Below are 25,757 nucleotides of genomic sequence, written 5' to 3' on the forward strand. Positions count from 1 at the left end.
TCCACTCGACTGTTAGTGATGAGGGGCCTGTTGAGATCCTATAGCTATTTCAGCTGAGATTAGCTATTTCAGTTAGATTCACTGATAGATATATATTTTGTAAAACATTATTTTTAGAAGACAAAATTAATATTGTGAAAAATAATCACGGGAAAAACTTGCGAAAGAAAAAAGTTCCTTTAAGATAGCAATGAAAAACTGACACTCGAAGTGGCGATACGTTGTTCTCTTTAAAAACTAAATCAATTTAATAAGCAATTCCATCTTAACGTAATTAAACATTCACTCAAATGTAATTAGAAATTCTTTAAAAAATAATTTATGTACTATTCCTATATATATAAATGTATTATTTGTCTATTAACATACTCTCTCATAGTGTTAATCTTACAAAGTTAAGAAAATATTGACAAAAATGTTGAAATATTTCATTATCATTTGCAGTTTTCTTTAAAAAAAATTAAAAAATATCATTTGTTAAATGATTATCATATCACGATACAAAAAGCGCAATTATTGGTATTAGAAAAGTTTTAAATAAGTGTTTAAAACTAAAGTGAAAAGCATGAAAAATGTCTTAAGTTCCTTTTCACGAACTTCCCATTCATCTTTATATATTAATTGATTTTGAAATAATATTTCATTAATTCAGACTAAATTTTGCGTTGCAGCGCTTTTTTTCCTCTGGTTTTTAATATTTTTTTTTCTTTTTGCCTGAGTTGTTTTTTCAGTGCTTTTTTTATCGTGAGAATGCCAGTTCTCAAGTATGCTGGAGACTCTTTTTTTTTACAAGTTAGACTTTGTTTAGTGCCTTTCCAGAGGAACAATTTGTCACAATTAATGTTGTTAATAGTTAATAAATTCCCCTCCAAAAAAAATAACTGAAAACAAGAGAATTGGTTGATTAATTGAAGTGTTCACATAATGTTTTTTTTTTTTTTTTAAATTCACAGCTCTCTCTGTTTTGCTTCTAACCTCTCTCATCATTATATTCAGAAAAATCTTTCTTTTCTACCCTATTAAGACTCATTACGTTATAAATATTGGCATTACTTTCCAATTCTTTGTAAACTGACCCTGAGAAATTTAAGTCTTCTACTAAAATTGAAGAGTTTAACCTGTAATATACGCAAAATGCATCGATTTTATCTTCCTTGAAAGGTTACTTTTGAATTCTGCAGCAACAAAATAAAAGGAATAAGTGCTTAAAAATTTAGATTTTCTTCTTCAGAAAGACCAACATCTTATATCGATGTAATAAAGATGCAATAAAATTGATCAAAATAATAACCCCATAAAAATATGACCTAGGTGCCTACCTGGAGGTCCTAGTTCTCCACATATTTAAAGCAGTAGCAAAATGGCGATTTGAAATTAAATTAAGTTGCATAATTTCACCCAAACAAACTTCAAAGCTCCGATGTATGAGACCCGTACATGAGACTTCTGTATATGAGACCCGATAATCATTCATTTGATTATCGGGTCTCATATAGAGAAATTTAGTTGCTTGCATGTAGTGTTGAGAGAAATCATTCTAAATCAAGTTAAAAAAATTACTGCTACTCTAAACGACAGATATGAAAAATGGTTTTAAAAATGTCCCCCCCCCCTAAAAAAAGAAAATAAATAACTAAAATAAAACTAATGTTTTGCTCCAATCAATCCACTGGTTATAAATGTGCTTCTCTTACGTAAATTTTGAATTAAACATATAATTGACTTGGCTGGAAAAAATTGTCCTTACTGAAAAAAGATATTCCACATCAAAAAATATTTTGAAATCTAAAAAAAATTCCCGCTTACCTTAAACTAAACCGCGAGTTATAAATGCGCTTCAGTTGTGCGTTATTTCATTGCATTGATTATGTAATAAATTTGACTAAAAAAAATCCACCACCAAAAAATATTTCAAAAATGTATTCTCCCACCCCCTCAAATAACTGACCTCTTAATTAAACAAAGATGTTCCTTAATCTTATTTCCAATTTTAAAATTAAAAAAAAGGTATAAAATATTTACCCCCCTCCCCTAGAAGAGTGACGTTAAATTGCTACATGATGAATAAACAACTTATTTATTTTTAATTAAATTAATTTATTAATATAATAATTCAACCATAACTAATATAATAATTCAAATGTAACTAATAAAATAATTCAACCATAATTAATATAATAATTCAATAATAATTCAAAGCAATCATTCGATCATTAACTCAAAAACATTCAAATGTGATAAATTAAGTTTGTGATAAGATAAATAATTTTCATAACATTAATTTAAATAATTTTCATAACATTAATTTAAATAATTTTCATAATTAATAATAATAATTTAAGTAATTTTCACAACATTAATTAGAAGAATATTTTTCTTCACATAATTATCACTTTTTTTAAAGATCAAAAAACACTTTTCTTCTTTTAACCTAAAGATCTAATAACTAAGCTGGAGTCAAGCAAATTTCTTTTGACTCCGACACCAACACCGACTCCAGAAAATTTTCTCCGACTTCACAGCTCTGGTTTTTAAGTATAAAAAATCATGCCCCTTTGAGAAAAAAAAAATATTCTTTCACTTTAAGCTTATGAATCTGCATGCATTAAGTCAGTTTGATGGAAAACCTTGATCGAGTTTCACAGTTGATTACTGAACTGTTAGTGAATCATGGTTTAGAAAAACACGTGATAAATGTATGGAGTTGTTATTGATAAACTATGATATAAGAATTACTCACCGTGAAGCAGGATTTGGCTCCAACAATATTTAATCATGAGGTTCGTTATCACTCACAGCAGATAAACATATAAATTTTAGGAAAATGAAAGTTTAAATATTAGAGATGGGCGACATATCAAAAAAATCGTTATCGATATCCTTTCAATATCACAATATTTTAAAAAAAATATTTTCGCGTGGATACGGTGCCTTTTGATAAATATCGAATATAGGCCGGGATAGCCTGGTTGGTAGGGCACTGCGTCCATGTCCAAGAGTTCGTGGGTTCGATCCCCGCCGGAAGGAAGACTTCCCGTGTAGTAAATGGTGATTGATGCACTTTTAATCTGTCGAGTCGCAAAGCCCTCCATGTTCCCATAACAAATCAATACCTCTGGGGGAACTGATCCAGCTTCCTTGTCTTCTGGGTTGTTTCAAAAATTACATGGCTACTGAGTTGAACATTAGTAGTCGTAAATCTAAAATTTGGTTGGCTGTTTAACGACGGATATAAAATAAAATAAAATATCGAATATAGGGATAGAGCTTTCGCCTTCCAATGAGGTGAAACGTGTTCGAATCCCGGCGATGGCTGGTCGATACGAATCCCGCACGCGGGTTGCACCGACCACAGTGCTGACGTAAAATATTCTCAGTGGTAGACGGATCATGGGTCAGAGTCCCCTTGCCATCAGGCTAACCGTGGGAGGATTTCGTAGTTTTCCTCTTCATATAACGCAAATTTAGGTTAGTTCCATCAAAAAAGTCCTCCACAAAGGCAAATTTCTCCGAATACTTGATCGAGGTCTTCTGAATTGGGATAAAAATTACAAGGCTACGGAGTTGAACATTAGTAGTCGTAAACCCAAAAATTGGGTCGGCTATTCAACGATGGTTACAAAATAAAATAAAGTATCGAATATAGAGCGTGGGGGTTCAGGGGATAGTGCGTTGGCCTTAGAATGAGGTGAACTGGGTTCGAATCCCAGTGATGGCTGGTCGAAACGAATTCCGCACCGACTATAGTGCTGACGTAAAATATCCTCAGTTCAGTGGTCAGCGGATCATAGGTTAGAGTCCCCAGGCCGTGAGGCTAAGGGTGGTTTTTGTGGTTTTCCTGTCCATGTAATTCAAAAGCGGGTTAGTTCAATCAAAAAGTCCTCCACGAAGGTAAATTTCTCCCTCTACTTGATCTAGGAGCTGTCTTGTCTTCTGGATTGGGTTCGAAATTATAAGGCTACGGAGTTGAACATTAATAGTCGTAAACCCAAAATTGGGTTGGCTGCTCAGCCGCGGTTATCAAATTGATAGTCATAAACTCGAAATTGGGTCGGTTGTTCAACGACCGTTATTATAAAAAATAAAATAACTTTGTATAAAATAAAGTAACTTTGAACCAAATCCAGAAAACAAGGGAATTCCTGGACTAAGTTTTGGGAGAAATTTGCTTTCGTGGAAGACTTTTTGATAGAACTAACCCACATTTTCTTTACGTGAAAAGGAAAACCACGAAAACCTCTCATGGCTAGTCTGTCTGCAAGGGAACTCTAAACCATGATCCATCTACCACTAAGGATATTTTACATCAGCACTGTGGTCGGTGCGAGCCGTATTTATACTAATTTTACTTTGCAAAAATTCTTTGATATAGATTTTAAACCGTACTCAGCAATATATATATTCATTTTTAATAATTAATTTTTAAAAAAATTTGCCTGAAACGTATTGTTATATGCGATAGTTTTTATCTAGCTTTAAAGTACTGGCACTAATACTCTACATTTGCATTTTTTTAATGGCAACAGAGTGCTTTTCAGGATATAAATTTCTAACAAGAAATTCACATTCTCTGAAAAAAGGAAAAGACGATCCAGCGAGCCACCGATGGAAGGTAGTTTCCTTAAAAAAAGCCTTTGTTCATTTTTAAATTTCAATTATTATATATTTCTAAAACAAAAAAAAACTTTTTTTTTTTTTTTTTTTGAAAAAGACATTTGAATTTATATAAAAAACAATAGATTTCATAAAAATTTTATGTTAAAGATTTTATACATAAAAAAACAATAGATTTCATGCAAATTTTATATAAAAGATATTATACAAAAAAACAATATATTTCATACAAATTTTATATAAAATATTTTATATAAAAAACAATAGATTTCATACGTTCCCCTGCCCTTTTTTTTCCACATTTAACTTTAAAAAGTACACAGACCTTTTGGAGCAATTTTTGATATTTTGATTTGCAACAACAAAATGACTTAAAAATTTTTAATAATATGTATCCATCCCTTAAAAATAAATATCGATAGAAGAATGAAGGAGCTCAGTTTGGTAATTTTTTTATTACTCTAAATTAAGTATCCCCATCAGATAGAACCTTTTCATTCGTTTAAACACATATTATTGCATATTTTCTAACAAAAAACAACTTAAAAACAAATTCGAATTAAAAAAAGAAATAATCTCTTTTTGTTATAGGACAACGTGCGTCAGTATATCAGAGAGGCGCATGCGCTGTAAAAGCCATATGGCTGGTTGATAAGGAAACCAAGTGACCTTGTCTAGAGATGGGGTTCACGGGATTGTGGAAGATGCAAGCTAAGTCCCTGGGTAATCTTGAGCTTCCCTCACGTTCAAAAATAGAATCCCATTCGAGACAGGACAGAGGACAGATAATTTCCATAAAACTGATATGATTTTTAAATTTTTAAAAAAATTATCCCCCTCCTCTATAAAAACACATAAAAAAGCATATTATTTAGAAATTTTTTATTTAAAAACACTTCTTATTTATTTTATTTATGCCTTATTACTTTTATGCCTTCCTGATATTTAATATTATCTCCACAACACTTTAAAATCTAATAATTTAAGCATGTATAACGATGTTATTTAAATGCATATTACAATAAAATATGCAATTCTAAAAATACTACTAATTTAATAGAAATAAATTTCTGGATTCCCTATAAATAATATTATTATCATTAATCATGATGTTTTTAGTAATATTGTTATTAACATTAATATCATAATAATTGCTATTATCCTAATAATTTTCGTCCTCATAATAATAATGTTAAAAAAAAATGCATCGTATTAATTTTAAAAACATATTAAGTTTATAACGATTTAAACACATTAGCATTAAATTTACGCCCTCCGTTTCAGTAAACCTTATTCGACATAATGCGTAAATAATAAATCTGTTATGCATTTAGTTTAATTTCAAAATTGTTGACAATTTTGTTAGATGTGAGAAAAACTTAACATATTTCTGAAGTTTAGGTTTTGTTTTAACGTGGTAAATTTATATGTCGTTTGAAACAATGATTCAAAAGTTATATATTTATTTATTTTGAAAAAGTTAAATACTAGAAAATAATAACTCAAGGATATAGAATCCTCATCTGTCCGATATCATACTTCACTAAGTGTCAATCACTATATTTTAGGTTTTTCATTACTTTTTAATGATTTCAAATGCATAATTATTTATAAATTATGAAAAGTATCGTTTTGTACTACCAGAACTTTTCTGTCATATTAAAATTAAAATTTTTAAAATTTTAGGATATTAAAATTTTTAAAATTTTATCTAACTGTTATGGTTTATTAAAGTGTATTATTTTACTTGCGAAGCTTCCTCTATAAATGAATATACATAGTACTTCCTAATTAAAAATACTGAATGGTACTGAAATTTACTCATTATTGTTTTAATTTAGTTCAGTTTATCACAAAATATATTTTAAATGATCAATTATTATAATTTAAAATTTTCAATTACAGCTTACTGCATAGCAAATTTTAAACAATCGATTAACTCAATGGTTTTAATTTAATATAATTACTTATTGTTTTATCATTTTTATTGCTTTCTATTCATTTTATTCTAGGTATCTTTTTTCTGTAGATTTTTTTTCGCTCGTAAAATGAGTAACTTTTATCATACAATTTAATTTCTACTTACGTGTAGCTAAACATTTGTACTTTTAGGTTGATTAAAGCTAAGATGAGCTGATCATCAAATTAGAATTAACGACATTTAGGAGCACCTAAAAAAGTACCTATAGCCAAACCAACAAGCACTCGAAAGAAAGAGTGGTCAAAACTTAGGTGGTTTGAGTATATTAATAATGATCTTAAAACATGAAAAATAACTGAATGAAAAAACAAGGGAAAAGATTTAGTCACGTGGTATCAAATTCTGATTAATGTAAAATTAAAATATGTTTATTACAAGCAAATTATTTTCTACACAGCAAATGGGAAAGTATAATTAAACAATTTCAAGTCAAGTCTTTAATTTTATCTAATTATTAATCTATTTTGAAATATAACAATTTACATTATTTCATTATTTCTTTGGATAAAATCTTCATTATCAATGAAATCAGACCATAAAAAAATCACATCCTAAAGAAATACATTTATAAATATTTTCGCACGAAGATATTTTACATTTAAGATTTATTTTAAAAAAATTAACTGGCTTAAATGAAGAAATTTTGTATAAAAATAAAAAAAATCATAAATGATTTAAATCAATGATTTTTTAAAAAAATCAAGTGATTTAAATAGCTATTTTAATCACGATTTAAATCATTTCAATCCTGTAAGAAACACCTTTAAATTTCAATCTTAGGACAAAGAAACCAAATCTGCATTTAAAATTTTTTATCATGCTCTAATTTTGAGTGATTTAACACGAAGCCTGGTAAAATAAAGGCTTTTAATTTTTTTAATAATTCAAAACAATGCATAAGAATTGAATGAGGAGATTTTTATGGACATAAATTTGCGGCAAAAAAATTTACTTACAGTATGAAATAAAAAACAAAATGCGAAAAAAATGAATTTTTGGAAGAATAAAGCTTATACATTAGTTTTATACTGCGTTGTAATTTCCAGAGAATTCTAAGTCTAAATTTAAAAAAAAGCATACTTCATTGAGACAATTTTCTACTTGTTATATAGAAGAAAAAAAATTAAAGAGTCATTTTATTGCAAAATGGTTTTGAAAAGGAAAATAAATAAAGAAATGAAAGTATTATTTTTTTTAATTCTTAAGATTTTATTTCTTCAGATTTTCAGAACGCAAATGACTGTAAAACTATATCAGTTTGTTAAATATTTTTACAAAAACTTTAAATTAATGCATAAAAAGATGAAACAATGTTCTTAGTAACATAGTTAACAGATGTATTCAACTTTTTTTTTAATCGATGAGGACATTTTCTATAAATTTAACAAGTTAACAAGCATTTCGTGTTAAATATTCTACTAACCAAATATAGATAGTAATTATAATAAACAGTACCAGTCCTAGACGTTGCTAAGTCTTTTTAACCTTTTCTTTCCGAGGAAAGTTAGATTCACCGTTAGATTTTCGCTTAGATATTGAAATAAATTTCATGATTCATTAATTTAGGATTTTTTTAAAGATTTCATTCTTAAAAATGAGCAACTTAAAATTTTTAATTTCAAATTTATTATATTGATTAGTTTCATTGGTAACTTATCAAGTGCGGAACCCTTAAAGTAGAATTACATTTCCGTTCTTAAAACTCAACATTACCTGTTTTTTATGTATAATGTATTAGTCTGTACACATTTTTAATTAAATTTAATTAGTTTTTTTAATAACTTGCAACAACTTTACATTTCATGAAAATTTTTTGAAGCGTTGTATAATGTCAGAAATAAGCAATTAATTTTTAATAATACATATTTCAGTTGTTTAAATTTCTATTTTAATTTTTGTATTGGCAAATAAAGAAAAAAGTCTCAAGGTTAATCTGGATAATCACCACCCTCCGAATCCATGCTTGAATTTTTAAAATTTGAAACAAAGAAAAAGTCAAGAATCTTGGATCCTGACGCAGGACTCTATCAGCACCACGTCACATAGGGAGGGCTGCATAAACGTCTCATTCAAGCTTTTATAAATTTCATATAAGATCATTAAACTAAACCCTCGACTAAAATTGAATTTTTATAAATTTTTCCGAACTTGTTTGAATATTTTATTTTACGATTTAACAAAAGAGATCTAGAAATTTCTGGACGCTAGGTAGCGCTTCACTACTGAAAAGGAATTTTTGCGGAATCATTACGTCATTGTTTGTTTGGGTTCGAGGCTACACGAATTCTGTGTGAAATGATTGCCAATGAAATTCATTCGTGGAGGATCTTAAGTATGCGAATTACGGTAAAGCGATCGGTGTGTTACATATAAAGTGCTTTTTTAAATCACAAGTGGATTTGATATCTGAATAATCCGATTGCTTTATTAATGAGAAATATGTTTTAATTGTCCATCAAATGCTACCTAACTGGATATCGAAGAGTGTGTGAGTGATTTACGTAATTCATTGGCTATTTTTGTTAAGCACTTAGTTTCTGAAGACGTCAAATAATATGTAGCTCTCAACGTCATCATTCAAAAACTAATACATATGTGATTAATTCTTTTACAAAAATCGCCGGATTTTTTATCAATCGCTTGGATTTACTGTTGTGTGTGTCCTACGAGCTAGTTTTTGTGCTAGAAATATCATTTGATTGTACTATTTATTATTGTAAACATTCAACTCGTTTTCAACAAGCCGATAAATACCAATAGATCCGGTTATTTTTTTTTCTTACTGCCAGTGAATGATCAGTGTGTGAGATCATTTTTTTTTTATCATTAAGTGTAGCAAAAATTGATGTTCAGCGTCGGAGTTTGGATTCACTGCTTACGTTGATTGGCACTATTCACTGCTTATGGTGACAGGCTCTGTTTTTCTAATCTACGTGTTTGTGATTGTAGGAAAAGTACACTAGTTTCTCCAATGATAACTGCAATGGTAGCTGGATATTATGAGCCCAATGGAAACGAAGTATACCCACCAGGGTCAGATGCATATGGTGATTACTGTTATGGTATTCAAGATATGTGTAGCCATATGCCTTGCTCGTTCCATGGTAAGTTTATAAATATATTTGATGACATTATTGTACGTGTATTGATATATGGGAGGATCACAAGTATTGTAAACCAAATCAATTTATAAATTTTGCTGACTAAACCCATAGCCCAACCCAAACCATAGGTTATGTGTTCATTGTTGACAAAAATGGGATAAAGCAAAATTTCTATTATCTCTTTCTCATCATGACAGTTGCTGAATTAATGTCTGCTGCATGATTAGTAATGTTTATATTTAGATTTTGATTTAAATTCTATGGGATGTTTACAACAGTAGTAAGCCAAATCCATTTTATTGCTAATAATAACCTGTAGCCTCCTATAGTTTGATAGATGTTGACTAAAGTTAGATTCAGCAGAGTTTCATTTATCGCTCACTCATTGTGCCAGTAGATGAACCACAAGTGTCTGTTACATCTTCTAAAATCTATATGAATCATCACTATTCATATTAAAAACTTGTTATGGATTTTAATAAAGAATGTACATTGTGGAATACTCACTCTCTGTGTAAGCTCATAGCTCTGAATTTCCATTAACCAGGCTTATAGTTGAGGAAATGTAATTTTCACAACTATAGTAGGCCCAGTTCAATTTATCTTTATAAGTGTTATTGGAAATTAATCAGTTTCATCATATTAAGATCTGTTAATATTTAAATATATTGCCCAGAAAGTTATATAAATCCTCTGCTTAGTCAAATCCTTCTTAATGCAGATGAATCAGAGGGGTGTTAATCGGAGCAATACCAATATTTCTATACAAGACCGATATTGAGTTATTAGGATGAAGAGCATTATTACGGAGAATGTTCTTTTCCATAAACATATAAAATTGGCAGAAGGCTATAATTTCATAATGACAACAGAAATTTAACACCAGCCCTTCCTCAAGAATTAAATTTTTAACATAATTTAATTTTTGACATAAATTTAATTAAATTTTTGTTGCTAAAAATGATTTCACATTTGTTTGAAATAATGCTGAAATGAAGATAAACTGCTTTCGAAACTTGAAGAAAGAAAAACATAAACCATTGGTTGAGTCATTGTAAGATAAAATTTTCACTGTAAAGTTCTATTATGATTATTTAAATTTTTTTTTTTTGATTTTGTATCAAACACAAATCTATCCTGTCACCTTTAAAATAGATATTATGTAATATCATTGTCTCCTGCAGTGTTTTTAGAAGGGCGGCCTGCACTGCCTCATGCACCCTCTTCACCCTTTTCGTAAAAATAAGCTGCCATCCCTTTAAAACACTGTCTTTTATTTATTTATTCGGAAAAAGATTGTTTTCCGAAGAGATTCATTTGTGTTATTAAAAAGTTTATTTCTGATTTATTTTGTTTTTGATAATTATTTAACCTTAATTTTTATTTTCATTCCTTCATTTTAGTAAGATTTTTCTTACGTCCTCTAGTCATATAGCTAAAATTTGCATGAGATTTGGCCTTAGAGATATTCACATCTTTTATTAGGGAGGGGTGTATATTAATGAATTTTTTTGTGCTTTTAAGTTTTACCATTTAATTAATATTAATAAAGACCTTTTTATTCAAAAATGTCCCTTTTAATATATATTTTTTCTTAATTTTCTGTTTTAAATGTAAAAAAAAGCTTTAAAGTTGTTCATCTATTAATCCCTCTTTTTAGTTAACTTTCTTTTTTTTTGAGAAAAATTTATACACAGATTGTGTTTTTGCTTGCCTTTTATTATTTTTCTTAAGCTTCAACTCTTTCTGTTATTTTGATAATGTGTGAGAATTACTTCGTGAAATATGCACATGAAATAAAATAAAAGGATAATTTTGAAATTGAGGATCAAATTCAGTAACACAATATTACATATTTTGATAAATTTTAATAGCTTTAAGTCAAAATTCAAAGTGGTCTTTCAAAATTCAAAGTGTAGTCTCCTGCGAGTAAGTGCCCTGCCCTCTTTTATTCCTAGAGAAAAAACTCTGGCAATATTAAATCTAATCGATAATTAGAACTTAATTCTAATATACAATCAGTTAAAACTTTTCCTACAAAGTAATAAAATTGATTTAATTAACTAAATTAATGTGATATAGTTTTTAGTGTTATGGGAATTAAATCGGTCCCATGTTATTAAGATTCATTTATATTTAAATATTTTGTCTAGAAAACTATAAAAACCCTTTGAAAGGTTTTTCTCAATCTAACAGCAATCATGTAGACACCTGATTGTTCTGGGTCTGGCTTGGCTCCCCTTTGCATTCAATAAAATAACTTTATTTCTTTGTTTTAGTATTTTTAAAGTGCCACTTCAGATCCACAACTATATTCTATACTGTGTTAAATGTTTAACATATATTTAGGAAATTTGATTTTAATGTACTACCAAAATAATAGATAGAATAGCTACTTATACACAAAAGCAGAATACTTTCTTTGAACACATCTCGTTTAAAAACATTTATGCCAGCAATTAATAGATTCTTGTAGTTTAGACCCTTTCATCACTACGAGAGAAATATTGAAATATGAAAAAAATTGAAAAAATATGACAACCGAAGCTGAGGTCTTCAGGGGGTACCAGCTCCGGAAGTCATAGAAGCAAAACCTTTTCTATCGAGAGAGCATGACAAAAAGTCTAAAAATTGCTCTCTCTGTACCCCAAAGGTTTTGCCAAAGTCCAGGAAAAGAATATATTACGTAATATAAAATACATAAAGCAAATACAGAATAATAATAAGGCAAATAGAGTGAAATTTTTAGACTTTTTGTAGTGCTCTCTCGATATAAAAGGTTTTGCTTTTATGACTTCTGGAGCTGGTACCCCCTGAAGACGTCAACTTCGGGTTGTCATATTTTTTCCTTATTTCAATGTTTCTCTTGTTTCAAATCCTTTCGGATTCACTGTTGCTTGCGCATTTTTCCATAGGACGTATTATTATTTTAATAGCTTTTCAATTGTGAATTCTTTTCTTTCATCACCACCTAATTTTGATGAAATTTGCTCGAAGGTCACTGATTTTTTTTAAAAAAAGTGTTTTAATTTTTCTATAACTCTTTAGCATTTATTAATATACATATCAGCACATATTTTTTTAAAATTAGCAGTTTTTTGAAGATATTAAACTAGCTATTGACTTACCTTGTTTTATCTTATACTTTGCTATATTTTTTATAATGAGTAACATCAAAAAAGTTTCCGTAAAGAGTGTAATATATATTAATTATATATACAGGTAATTTCGAATTTAGGGCCCACATGTATACAGTGCCTACTCATAATTTATGTCGAAATTATATGCGAACTTGTTTATTTTATTAGTATTAGTGTTCATCCTATGTAGTAACAGAATGTTCTGTGTTTCGTCATTTGCTGTAATCATAACACAAATTTTGTCCGAATCTCTTAAATATCAAACCAGACTAATTGTGTGAAGTCTTCTTAAATCTCTATCATTAACTGTAATAAAAAGTGTGCAGTTACAAATAATAGCTCTCAATTAGTAACTGCAAAGGGTTACATTTTGTTATTCAAATTGAATAAATTAAAAGAATCATGAAAAAAAGAAAATAAATTATAGAAGTTGGTGACAGTAATGACCTCTTATTCTTATTTTTATGCTGATTTGAAGGCAAAAATCAAAGAATCTAAAAGTTTCAGCTGTGTCCATTTTCTCAAACACTTTGAGCTATGTTATAAAATAGTTATAACTAAGTTAATGCCAATTAAATATTTCCTGTTATAGTCTTTTAAAGAGCTTATGTAACTTGGCATTTCTTAAAATAGAAATATGAGGTTATCGAATTAATTTGCTGCTCATAATAATAGCCTGCTGTTATGCTATGCTGCTATTACGGCTATATTAATTACAAATTTATTGTTAGTGAAATTTTCTATTGAGTTGTTTTATTTAGATATCACACTTGAAGATTTTTATAATGTAAACCTTGAAATATGAGGTTTTGCATTCTATAGAATTTTGAGTTATAATATATTGTTTCATATTCCGTTAAACTTATCCATTAAGCATGGCAGCATTATTAGTGAGGAACAAATCAATCATAAAATGATATAAAATAATTTTTAAACACAAAAAAATAAAAACACAGAAATATGTAATCGGCATGAGAGTAGAAAAAAAAAGGTCTGAAAATTCCTACCAACTTAAATCATGAAAAAAATAAAAGTGTTAATCAATTGTGTGCAAAAAGGAAACATTAAGTTAAGATATTTAAATACTTTATTAAAGTTAGTTTTTTTACTATTTATTGGCAGTCCAACGAATAGTTAAGCTTTATATTTAGATCATGAAGATTAAAGAGAATAAAATAATGAAGTTTAGAAATCCAACTTCTTCAAAAGTTTTTAAAATTAGAAATTCCACCAAAAATTGAAAGAATTTCTCACCTGGAATAAATATGTATAATTTACTTTTAAAAAGAATCATGGCATTAGAAGTAATAACAAATTTATCAATTTTGGTTAGTTTAATTTTTAAAATTTTAATGTAATAAAAAAAATTAAACAAATAATGTAAAAAGTTCATTATTCTAGATAGCTTCCAGACCCGTAAAGTTAATGTGGTTTTTGGAAAATTACTGTTTATAGAATTGCATTATATGGATCTTTTACTGTGTTATATTTATCCAGATATTTGAAGTAATAAAGTAATATTTTTTGTAAAAAAAAGTAATTTTAACAACTATTATTAATAAATTAAATAAAAAAATTTAAAGTTAATTAAAGGCTCTACTTTTAATTTAGCAAAATAAAAAAAATTTTTGTATTGCCATATTACTTGCATCATCTTTTATAGCTGAACTATTTACCCATTTGTCCTGATATTAGAATTAAAATAATGATGTTACAAGAATGCTACTATGAGGATGGAGTTCAACTGATTTCAAATTCTTAATCGGTTATCTGCCCAACCTTCTGTATACTATGTGCTCAATCATTTTAGCTCAATTGTGCTCATATGCTTACCATGTGCTCAATTGACTGATTTTTACAATAAACTTTAATTTTATCCACAGCCCTTGATTGGTATGCCCTAGAACAGTGGTTTCCAAAAAATTATTTTGGCTATGGAACTCCGTAATGGAAACTCTTCTTCTAGGGAAACCTTAACTTGAGTTTAACAAGCATTGTCTAACTAAGCAGCCATATCTTCACCTTGTCTTGGCTGTAGTGGTCAAGACTTGACATAAATGACAATTTGTATTACCTTATTAAGAATTTTTTTTCCAATCAAAAAATGAGTTACAACAGATTCTTTCTATTTTAGAGAACGTTCATGATCATGTCTTTAATTCATAATTTTTGAACTAAAATTCCTAAAAAGACATGTTTTTTTTTATTTATTTTTTATTTTTTCTCCTCCCAAAAAGCAGGGCATTTATCCGACCACAACGCGTAGTCGATAATTAATATTAAACAATATTAAAATCTCTACGTTTGTGATGGTACAGAATTAGAATTTTTAATTGAAAATTGATGTGTCTTCGTACTATCCCGACAATTAAAAATCCACGCTTTCCACTTTATTGAAAATTTTTAAGACTAAATAAATTTTTTTATGATAAAGAGAAAGAAAAAATATCAGTTTGAAAGAGGTTTCTTTAAAACTATTTACAAACAATTACTACGCTATCATAATGTCATGCACGGTGTGGACACTAACGATCGCCCAAGTTTTTTTAAGTATAATTTTGCGACATCTGGGCGATAATATCAAAATGAATACCCCCGTTAAAAATAATAACATATGAATAAAGAAATATTCCTTGCATTCGTGCTAAATCTTGGAAGTTTTCGTGGTTTTTCTCTCTGTGCGACGTCAATGCCTGCTAGTTCCATACAAAAGTCCTACAATATCCCAATGCTTGATTCAGGAGTTTTCTTGTCTTCTGGGTTGGGTTTAAAATTAGAAGGTTGCGGAGTTTAACATTTGTAGTTGTTAACTTAGAATTGGATCTGCTGTTCAATGCCGATTATAAAATAACATTCTTTTCTGCACGATAGTCTAAAAATTGCTTCTTTGTTTTGAGTTAATGGCACTCAAATTGTTTTTATTTATTTATATTTTCCTTGGCAGAAAAGTTTAGAAAACTCTTAATTTATTATATCTCAGAAAAATATATTATTTTTAACAATTAGAGATTTAATTTAAGGCTACCTAATACTCCTAATTTTTCTAGGCGTTGTGTTTCTACTAGCTAAAAAATTAATTATAAAATTCATTTAGCTGAGTATTGTAACAACTACTTTCTTTCCTCCGTTAAGGTTATTATTCTTTAATGTAGTATATTTATGTTATCTTCTAGAAGGAAATTCGCATGGAAATTCATCTGACTTTAGCCTGAGAAAATCTCGTAACGAGTTAAAAGAAGAAATTTTTTTCTTCTTCTTTTGAATCCAGCTTAATAACGGTGATTTCAGTTGAGTGCGCCTATTTGCATACATTTCCTTAATTATTGTTGGTTGAAATTATTCAGTTCGCATTTTCTTTTATTCTAGGTCTTTCTCTTTGGTTGGTCGTAAGGCTTCTTTAGGTGTTTGCTTTTTTTCTTCTTCTTTTTTTTTTTAATTCTCTTTATTCTTCTTTATGAAAAGAATCGTTAGCATTTGTGAGGTAATTTTTTTTTGAATTTTAATTTGTGAGAAAAATACTAAAAATAGTATTCATTGTTTTCGTCTGGTCTCCGTCTGTTCTATTTTTATGCTTTCAACCGTTGTTTTGTCTGACGAACGAACTTATTTTTTAATTTAGAACATGCATTTGTTCTACATCGAAGTCCCTCAGTCCATGCTCATAATACCTGTTTTTTTTTCCAGTTAATTCAAGCCGTTACCGTTTTTTTTCTTCATTTTAATTCATTTTTATTGTCTTAAATTGCCAAAGAAATCTTTAAAAAATTTCTTTTAGCCATAACTCAAGTTAATTTTTTGTGGAGACCAAGGTTGGAAATTCCAAATATCCTCTTAATCCTCTTTATTTATCTTTTATAACATGTAAAATACAAGATCAACACCCAAATCACAATGTGAGATATAAAGCGTGCTGCATATTAGATCCTCTCTTAATTTTTGTTTTGACAAAATTATACAAATACAATTCTGTAATCACCAGTTTTTGCGAGATAGTTTAATAGCGCATAGTTGTCTGTTTTTAGATTTTTGATAAATATCTTTGTTTTTGTGCAATTAACGTTAAAAGATTTTTTTGCTTCATCCTAATTGGTTTTCATTAGTTCAAACTGTAATAAAATTATATTTTAAAAAATCGAAGCACTGACAAATGTGTAGTTTTAAATTACTTAAATCCGCAAATTTCATATATTATTGTTTTAAAGTTGTCAAGAAAATTCCGTTAAGTTTAAAAAATTATCAAGCGTTATTTTTTCTTAACAACTGAAGCGACCCCTTTATTTTACACTTTTTTTAAAATTTATTTTAAAGTATTGTGCTGTTAGATAATACTACATATATACTAAAAGGTTTTTTTAGACAGAAAAAAATATCAAAAACAATTAAAAATTTAACCTGAAATCCAAGATGGCGGAGGCCTTTTAATAAACCAGTTAATAGTATTAAAATGGGATCTTTCGCAAATTTTGTATTCAGGGGTCTGTCCAGACATTTTGTGAAAGGTCCGTTTTTCGTGAAATTGTGAAAAAATTACTCACATTCTTTCAACCAGGGTCCGCTTTTATAAATTTGTGCAAATAGGGTCTGTTATTGCAAAAAAAAACTTTTTCAAGGAGTTTTTTAATTGTAAAGACATACAAGATTATGCTCAACACTGTAAAATTTTAATTAAAAAAATTAAATTTTAAAAAATAAACAGCAATGGCAGCTACTAAATTAGCGATGCAACATACAAATATTTGGTATTTAGCCTATACTGCTGAACGCAGAATATTAATTTCGGACGAATAATGGTAGAATCGTCTGCCGAAGGCAAAACTTAATTCGTTTACATCCATTTTTCTTCTTTTCTGCCCTGGAAAGGGTTTATTCGATTAACAAAATAATAATGAAGGTAAACAAATTTGTGAATGGTGCGATAAAAAGAAAAAATCATTTTGTGAAGGGTCCGTTTTTAAGTTAAAATATTTTGTGAAGAGTCCGTTTTTATGAAAAGATATTTTGTGAAGGGTCCGTTAACGGACCCAAATTTCTTCTAAACAGACCCCTGGTATTTTATTACAATTTACAAAGTCTACCTTAACACTGAAACTGCTTGAAATTGATTTTGTACCCCCCTCCCCCGTTAACTAAATAAGAACCTTATTTCGACTTGCTCCTAAAATTATGAGTCGATTTTTTCTCTCTCACAGAAACGGACATAAACCAATTTATTTAACTCACTGATGGTTTAGTAAATGGGCAAAATTGGGAGAATGTTTCTCCTCAATACACTATTCCCCTATCTATTAACATTGAAAAACCGGTTTTGCCATGCGGAGAAGACTGCAGGTTAAAACGAAACTTTTTACGAGCAGAACCGTCAATGTAGATTTTTCCATTTTGTGATGAAACTGAATTAACTATAACCCACCCGCATTATAACCAAAACGTAAATTTTTTTTTCCCACTCTTGTTCAATATCACCTGTTGTCAGTGACTTCTTAAATAGATTTTCTTCTTCAGCAGGAGCGTACAAGACTCTTGGCTAACGCTAACAAGATTCGAGGCAAATGTTTACATTAGAAACGAAACAGTAGATTCCACCCTTAACGAGTTGATTATTTATCTAAATAGTACATAAAATCAGGAAATTTATAATATGTCAAGACATTTTAGTTCATATTTTTTTTGTATGCATCAAATTTAATTATTATTTTACCCTAAATTTGTAAGCCAATATTTGTCCAATAGTGAGATTTAAATTATTATTACCACTTGATTTGTAAAGAATGTCACGTGGTTGATAAAGTAGGAAAATCGTGTCAACGCATGCCACGTGACCGTATTTTTCACATCAATTGAATAAATAAAGAAAGATTACAAATTTCTGACACATATTTCTCAAATTTAGCAATCGATTAAAATGCGATTTTTCTTGAAAAAAATAATTAAAATAATAAATAAATTGATTTATGAAAAATTTAATTAAAAAATTGATTTGAGTTTATTATAGAACAGGAGATTTTCTAATGTTTAATTTTGAACTTTTATTTTTGAACGAGTTGTGATTTAAGATTTACCTAAGTCATTTCGATCTTTATATTAGTACCAGGGGTCTGTCCAGACATTTTGTGAAAGGTCCGGTTTTTGTGAAAAAATTACTCACATTCTTTCAACCAGGGTCCTGCTTTTAAGAACTTCTGCAAATAGGGTCCGGTTATTGCAAAAAACTTTTTCAAGGAGTTTTTAAATTGTAAATAGATACAAGGTTATGCTCAGTACTGTAAAATTATAATAAAAAAAACTAAATTTTCAAAAATAACCAGTAATTGCTGCTTCTAAATTAAAGATGCAACATACAAGTATTTGGTATTTAGCCTACACTGCTGAACACAGAATATTAATTTCGGACGAATAATGGAAGAAACGTCTGCCGAAGACAAAACTTATTCGTATACATCCGTCCATCTTTCTTGGTTTCTGCCCTGGGAAGGATTTATTCAAATAACAAAACAATCATGAAGATAAACAAATTTTTGAAGGGTCCGATTATAAGGAAAATCATTTTGTGAAGGGTCCGTTTTAATGAAAAGATATTTTGTGAAGGGTCCGTTTACGGACCCAAATTTCTTCTAAACAGACCCCTGAGTACTTTTTAGGTTGATAATTGAAAGAAATTGATTTTATTATATTTTTCTTTCTGAAAATACGGATTTTAAGTTATTTTAGCCAACGCTTCAATGTTAAAGAAAACATACTGCAGAAATAATATAAAAAACTGGATTTCTGAGCTTTAATTTTGAATGAAAATTTTTTGATTTATTATTTGCTTTAAAATCTTTCACCGGCCGCTAAGTATGGAAGCTCCGTATCATGCGCATTTCTCCTTTTCCTTAGTTCACCTACCTGTTGTTGAATTTTACGGCGTCCGATCATCCAATTAATTTGACCGGAAAAAATTCTTCAGATTTTCTCATCTGGCAGGGTATACCTTTTAATCTAATCCGTAACTGGTTCACGGATTCATAATTGCATTTCATCATTTTGTTATTTTTTCTCGTCAAATATTTTGAGCGAATAGTGTTCGCGAATATTAATGAGCTTCTTTTATGTTCGAAGAAGCTGTTGACCTTGACAGTCTTGTCTGCATTCTTCAAGGTGTTTGCTTTGAACCAGGTTTAATTTTGGGCAAAAATGTTTTTTTTTAATCGTGTCTGCTTTTAACTTGCTTTTCATTCTAGAATTTTATTTTTCTTGATTCCAAAATTTATTTTTTGCAAGGAATAACATGGTTGTTGAGGCTATGACACAGCAATATAACACAGTCGAAAGTGTTGAACAGCCCACCTTGTCGGATTTACTGCTACGTTACCTTGTAATTTTGAACCCGACTTAGAAGACGAGAACTCCTAGAACAAGCATTGGGGTTAACTCATGGGTGAAGAGTAAAACTTGTTGATTAAGAAACTACATTATTTTGTATTTTACTTCGATTACAACTACTTTGTTATAAATGTAGTTACTACAAACTACTTTGGAATTGTAGTAACTACTTCACTAATTTAAGGAGACGAACTTACATTAAATGTAAGGGAATAGTTTGCTGTTCCCAAAATTTTTTTTCTTCCGAATTCATTCATTTAATCTTCAATTTTTTGTACCATTCTCGACAGCAGATATTTAATTTAAGACATGCGAAATAATCAGATACTTGAATTTTTTTAAATTGTTTAATGCTCTTTTTTTCCTTTGTTATTATTGCAGACGATATTTTAGGTTACAAAATCAGACACAAAAACTTACTTTCTCTAAATGAAAAAACTTTTTTTTTAATGACGGATTCGGATTTCTGATCCCAAAAATATGGTCCATATCGTTTGGTCAGGACGGCGGTCCAAAGTTTGAACCCCTTAAGGTTAGTTTTACCTTTTCGTATTTCGCCATATCTCGAAAATTTAAGCGAAATAAAAAATTTTTGCATACAATTATAAAATTTATTTAGCCAAAGATAACTCCATGCCAAAACAACTTTTAGGGAGTATTTACTTTTTTTATTAGTTTATTTCATAATAGTCGGAAAAATTTTGAATTGTCAGGTAAACAATTTTTTGCATTATTTTAAAGTAACGTTAAGACTAAATCACTAAATAACTAATCACTAGACTAAATTTTATAGTAGTTTCAAGGAATCACTACAAACTACAGTTTTTTTTTGTTTTTTTTGTTTTCTATATCGCACTACTCGCTACACTACTATTTTTAAAAGTAGCTTACTACACTACTAACTACGAAATAAAATACTACAGCAGTGTTACTACTTGTAATGCGCTGCTCCCGACTTCTGGATTGACTCAACAATAAGGAGACTTATACCCGAGATCCTTATACCATTGAGACCGTTTAAATATTACATGGCATGATTTTGGCCCAGACCCAACCGTTATCAGCAAAAATAAGTAAATCACAGACTCTTAGTATGCTTACGTAAGAAAGTCGCAACACCCCCTTTCTAAATGTAGTAATATAATTTTAGGATTAAATTTAAAAAAAAAAAATTAACTTTACATAAAATAAAACTAACGTTTTAATTCATTTTATTTAATTTTTGTGATTTCTTTTCCTCTCTCCTTCTGTGGTCTAACTCTTAATCTCTGAAATTATTTGAGTTTTTTTTTTTTTCTTTTAAAAACTTGTGAAGAACATAGCTAAACTTTTTTTATTTTTCATTCAAGATGTTGTTTTCGACCAGGCTCTTATTTAAGCTTGGGTTCGTTTCGGTTGGAATTTTCAGATCCGTATTTTTGTAAGCAAATAATACGTTGAGCAAAATATTAAATAAATATTATCTTTGACATAAAATAAAATAACTCAAGAAATGATGCCCGCATCGATAATGTTTTCATAGCAGAACTAAGTTAACAGTTACTTAAATATATCTCTTAAAATATGCATTTAATTATTTTCTTTCATCCTGTAGTTTTTGAAAAATTTTATGCAATAAACGGTATAAGTTTTCTGCAGTCTAGCGGCGAAGGCGTAACTTTTTTTTTAATGTAGAAAGACTATTCGTCAGTTTTGTGACTTAGATTTATTATTGTGTTTTATAAGCTAAAGAAAATTTTTTCTTTTCAAAAATTCCAATTAAAATCCTTAATTAACTTAAATTTAAATAAAGTTATAAATTTAATAGACAAGAAAAATTAAAAAAAAAATAAGTTCTTAAATTCCCAAAACTCTGGAATTAATCAATTTTTTAAATTCCCCTTATTATTTATTACCACATAGTTACAATTGAAGACTTTAGTGAAGAAATATGTAAAATGATATTTCGAAAAACAGAACTCAAATTACATGGTTTTCAGATAGCAAAAAATTTAGACATTTTGTTTAGATGGGAAGATTATGTTACAGGAAAGAACATCTTAAGTGATATTTTGGAAGGAAAAAAAATGTAAGTTACATTATTTTTAAATTGGAAAAAAAAATCGCATATTTTACTTATTAGTTACAATTGATGAATTTAATAAAGAAAGATGTTCTTAAATAATTTTGTTTAATAGGAGGTACAAATTAATGGATATAAAAGAGAACTTATATTATGCAATTTCCAAAAAGCAGAAAAATTGCATATTTTGTTCTAGTTGCTGCAATTGAGAAGTTCAATGAGATCATTTCAACGAAGTTCATTTAAAACCGTATAAAAAATTTCGATTACATTAACAGATTTTTAACAAATTTTTTTTGGATAATTTTTACCTATCTTATTTGTACTAATTCTTCTTTTTTCAAGTTAGATTAAGCCTATTTTTTAGAATGATAATCTCTGACTGTATTAGGGCTGTAGACAAATTTGAATTTATGAAGATATTTCTATTGCTGATAAGACTCAGTAAATGATCATTTAAAAAAAGTTAATTTAAAATCGTTTAGAAATATCGATTACAATAAAAGATTGTTAATTTTTATTTTATTTTTATAGTTTTTACTTATCTTATTTGTACTAATTTAAAGTGACCACATTTTTATTGAGACAAAGCGGGACAAATGGGATGAAATGAGAATTACAATTTAGTCAAACTTTCAACACGCACAATATATATATAAAATACGAATAAATGTTTGCAAAAATATTTTCAAAATCAACTGGAAGTGTCAAATATGTTGTTCATTTACGTCGCACTAGAGCTGCACAATGGGCTATTGGCGACGGTCTGGGAAACATCCCTGAGGATGATCCGAAGACANTGACATAAATGACAGTTTTAAAGAAAGTTGCATCTAGGATAATTCGAGCGGCCGTATTTTTTTCTGCAACAGTTCGCCATTTTTTTGGTTTCTTTTTAGAAGTTGCGGCGTAGCTATTTATTATTAAGTGAATGAACTCCGTGTGTTGTATGAAGTTCGACCTTGTTTATTCCCTCTATAAACTGATGATAAAATGCCTCGTTCAATGCTTTTAGCAAAACATGTGCCTTCCTCGATCTTTGCCCGAAGGTTCTATGTGTAGTAAATTACTTATGGATTCTTTTAAAAAGTTTTATTTGTGGTAGAAGTAATTTTATTTTTTTGTCGTGGATGATTTTTCTTTCTCCTTTTTGTTCTCTCCACTCTTTTGTAATTTGAAATGAAATAGAAATTTTATATATTATTCGCTGGGCTGGTAATTATATTGAACAGGGTTCGTAGTTTCCAATTTCAAGTTAAATGAGTTTTTAATGTATAAGTTGAACATTTTCTGTTTCCTTCTGCATCTAGTAATTTACATTGTGGAAGCTATTAGGAGTAGAATTTTAGAATTTTGATGCGGTGTGCTCTTACGTTTGACTGAAGATAAACACAGTACATCATACTCTTTTTTTTTTAAATTTCGAATTAGTTTTTAAGTAATTAAATTATGAAGTTGAACGAAAATCAATCCACTTCAGTTAATCTTTTGCCACTTTATTTTTAAGTCGTACCATAGCAGATTGGGCAGGTGAAAAGAGCGAGTTCGCAAAAAGTTTCAAGGAATTTCGAGCCGAGGCGCGTAACCTCTTATACAACTGTAATAAATTGCTAATTGATATTAAAATATAAAAACTTGGAAATTAAACAATATTAAGGGGAATTGATTGAGCGATGCGATCTGTTATGAACTGCGACAGCGAACAGTGACAGACACCCTATTTTTTAAGAAAAACATTGCTTAATGTTACATACATTTTATTTGTGCTTTTCTATTTTTTTCCAACAAAATTGGCGACTGCGTCCCATTTTTTATGTTTTTTAAGTCGTTGCTGTACTCTTTCTCTTTTAACTTTAAGCTAATACATTTTAACTAATGCTCCACGATTTTGCTCCATTTTCTGAAATTGCTAAACATTTCAAATGACAAATGAATTTATAGTGATTTATAGTTATTATATAATGTTATTAAATGGTTTATAGTTATTAAATGAATTTATAGTTGTTATAGTGAATTTATAGTTATATGAATAACTTGTAAAAAATGCTTATCTGTAACGAGGTAAGATAAATAATATAAACAGGGCTGATTGTGCTCCGGAAAAAATCCGGATTTCCGGATTTTTCACTAATCGTGATCCGGAAGTTTCCGGAGATCGAAGGTTCAGATGTTTCAAAAAATCATTGATCACGCAAGTTTTCAGAAATAAAATTTTCAAAGGTGGAACTTAAAAACACAGTTTATTTTATTTGTTTGTAAGGAGAGCTACTTTATTAGCTTATATTCAAAATTAATATTCATTTTTTATCAGTAAATAGTTATTATAATGATAAACTCAAGAAAAAAAGACATATTTGTAAATTTCAATTGCTTCTCCAGGTCATCATAGAAAATTTTAAATATATTTTAAGTAAACTAGGAAATATTGAGAAAAGGAAAAAAACCTTGTTTAAATTTTTTTTCTAATTTTTCGATTTAAACTTTTTTTTTAGTCAAGAAATTTTCCGGAATTTTGACTTGGGCTCACAATCACCCCTGTATAAATAACGAGGTAAGATTTCAGATAAAGCTTATGTGAGTATGAGTGCAGCGAGTAACGAAAGTGTCGTAGTTCGCGTTTTCACAGTTAAATATGGCTATTGTTTACCAACCGGAACAAATAATTTACATCTTTTAACATATTAGGAGAGTTTATTCATCTAAAAATAACGTCCAAATTACTTAAGTACAAAAAAAAAGAGTCAATTATTAAGGAAATAAAAGCTACTTGAATGCTCAGCCGTATGACATGCAAATTAATAATTTTAATCGGCAGTTAATTTATTTATCCTCATTATTAACTTTTGTGCCCCGCTTTGAAATTCCAAAAATTTTCTACGATAGATAAATTTACAGTTATTGTGAGAGGAAGTATTGACTCGTAAGAATGTGCTTATGTGAAATGAGTCACCGTATGATAAGCTTACTCAGATAGAATGAGTAAACGACTTAACGACTTAAATTTCTAGTACAGTCGTAAGACATTACATAGTTTAACCTGAAAACTAAAAGCTTGAGAAAATACCTGTTTTGACTGAGCACCTTTCTCAAGTTGTTTAAAATATGTTCTTTAAGAATATTTTGCTTTACTATACGACTTATTTACTATTCAGAGTCTGTGCCGTTACAGAGGGTCGAGCCAGACTTTTTGGGAAATGGTCCAGGCTTTGTATCGATAAAATAAATAATAACACGGTTGTTCGTTCGTTTTTTTTTTTCGCGAAAGGTATTAATTTTGTGAATTTGTGAAAAATATTCACATTGATTTTCTGAATCTTAGAACAACGAAGAATGGGGTTCTTTCGACCATTTCTTTTTGTGAATATGTGAAAACAAGGTCCTGTTTAATGGGAAAAATGCTCTTTCAAAGAGTTATAGTTTTAAAATAATGAATCATTCATGCCATCGACGCCGTTTTCCAAAGGAAGAATTTAATTTTAATAGAAAAATATTGT

The 25,757-nt window shown here is 28.9% G+C and overlaps 1 protein-coding gene across 2 annotated transcripts in view; it reads left to right on the forward strand.

Annotated features, from left to right (window-relative positions):
• The first annotated feature begins 8,849 nt into the window (after positions 1-8,849).
• Positions 8,850-25,757, forward strand: part of LOC107456948 (fibronectin type-III domain-containing protein 3A) — a 108,748-nt gene continuing 91,840 nt past the window's right edge. For both annotated transcript variants that reach the window (XM_043044810.2, XM_043044811.2), the window contains exon 1: positions 8,850-9,699. In XM_043044810.2, coding sequence (XP_042900744.1) covers positions 9,567-9,699 — 133 coding nt within the window. In that variant the 5' untranslated portion in view covers positions 8,850-9,566. The remainder of the gene's footprint in view (positions 9,700-25,757) is intronic.

This window comes from Parasteatoda tepidariorum, chromosome 5, assembly GCF_043381705.1.
Source record: "Parasteatoda tepidariorum isolate YZ-2023 chromosome 5, CAS_Ptep_4.0, whole genome shotgun sequence".
Lineage (NCBI taxonomy): Eukaryota > Metazoa > Arthropoda > Arachnida > Araneae > Theridiidae > Parasteatoda > Parasteatoda tepidariorum.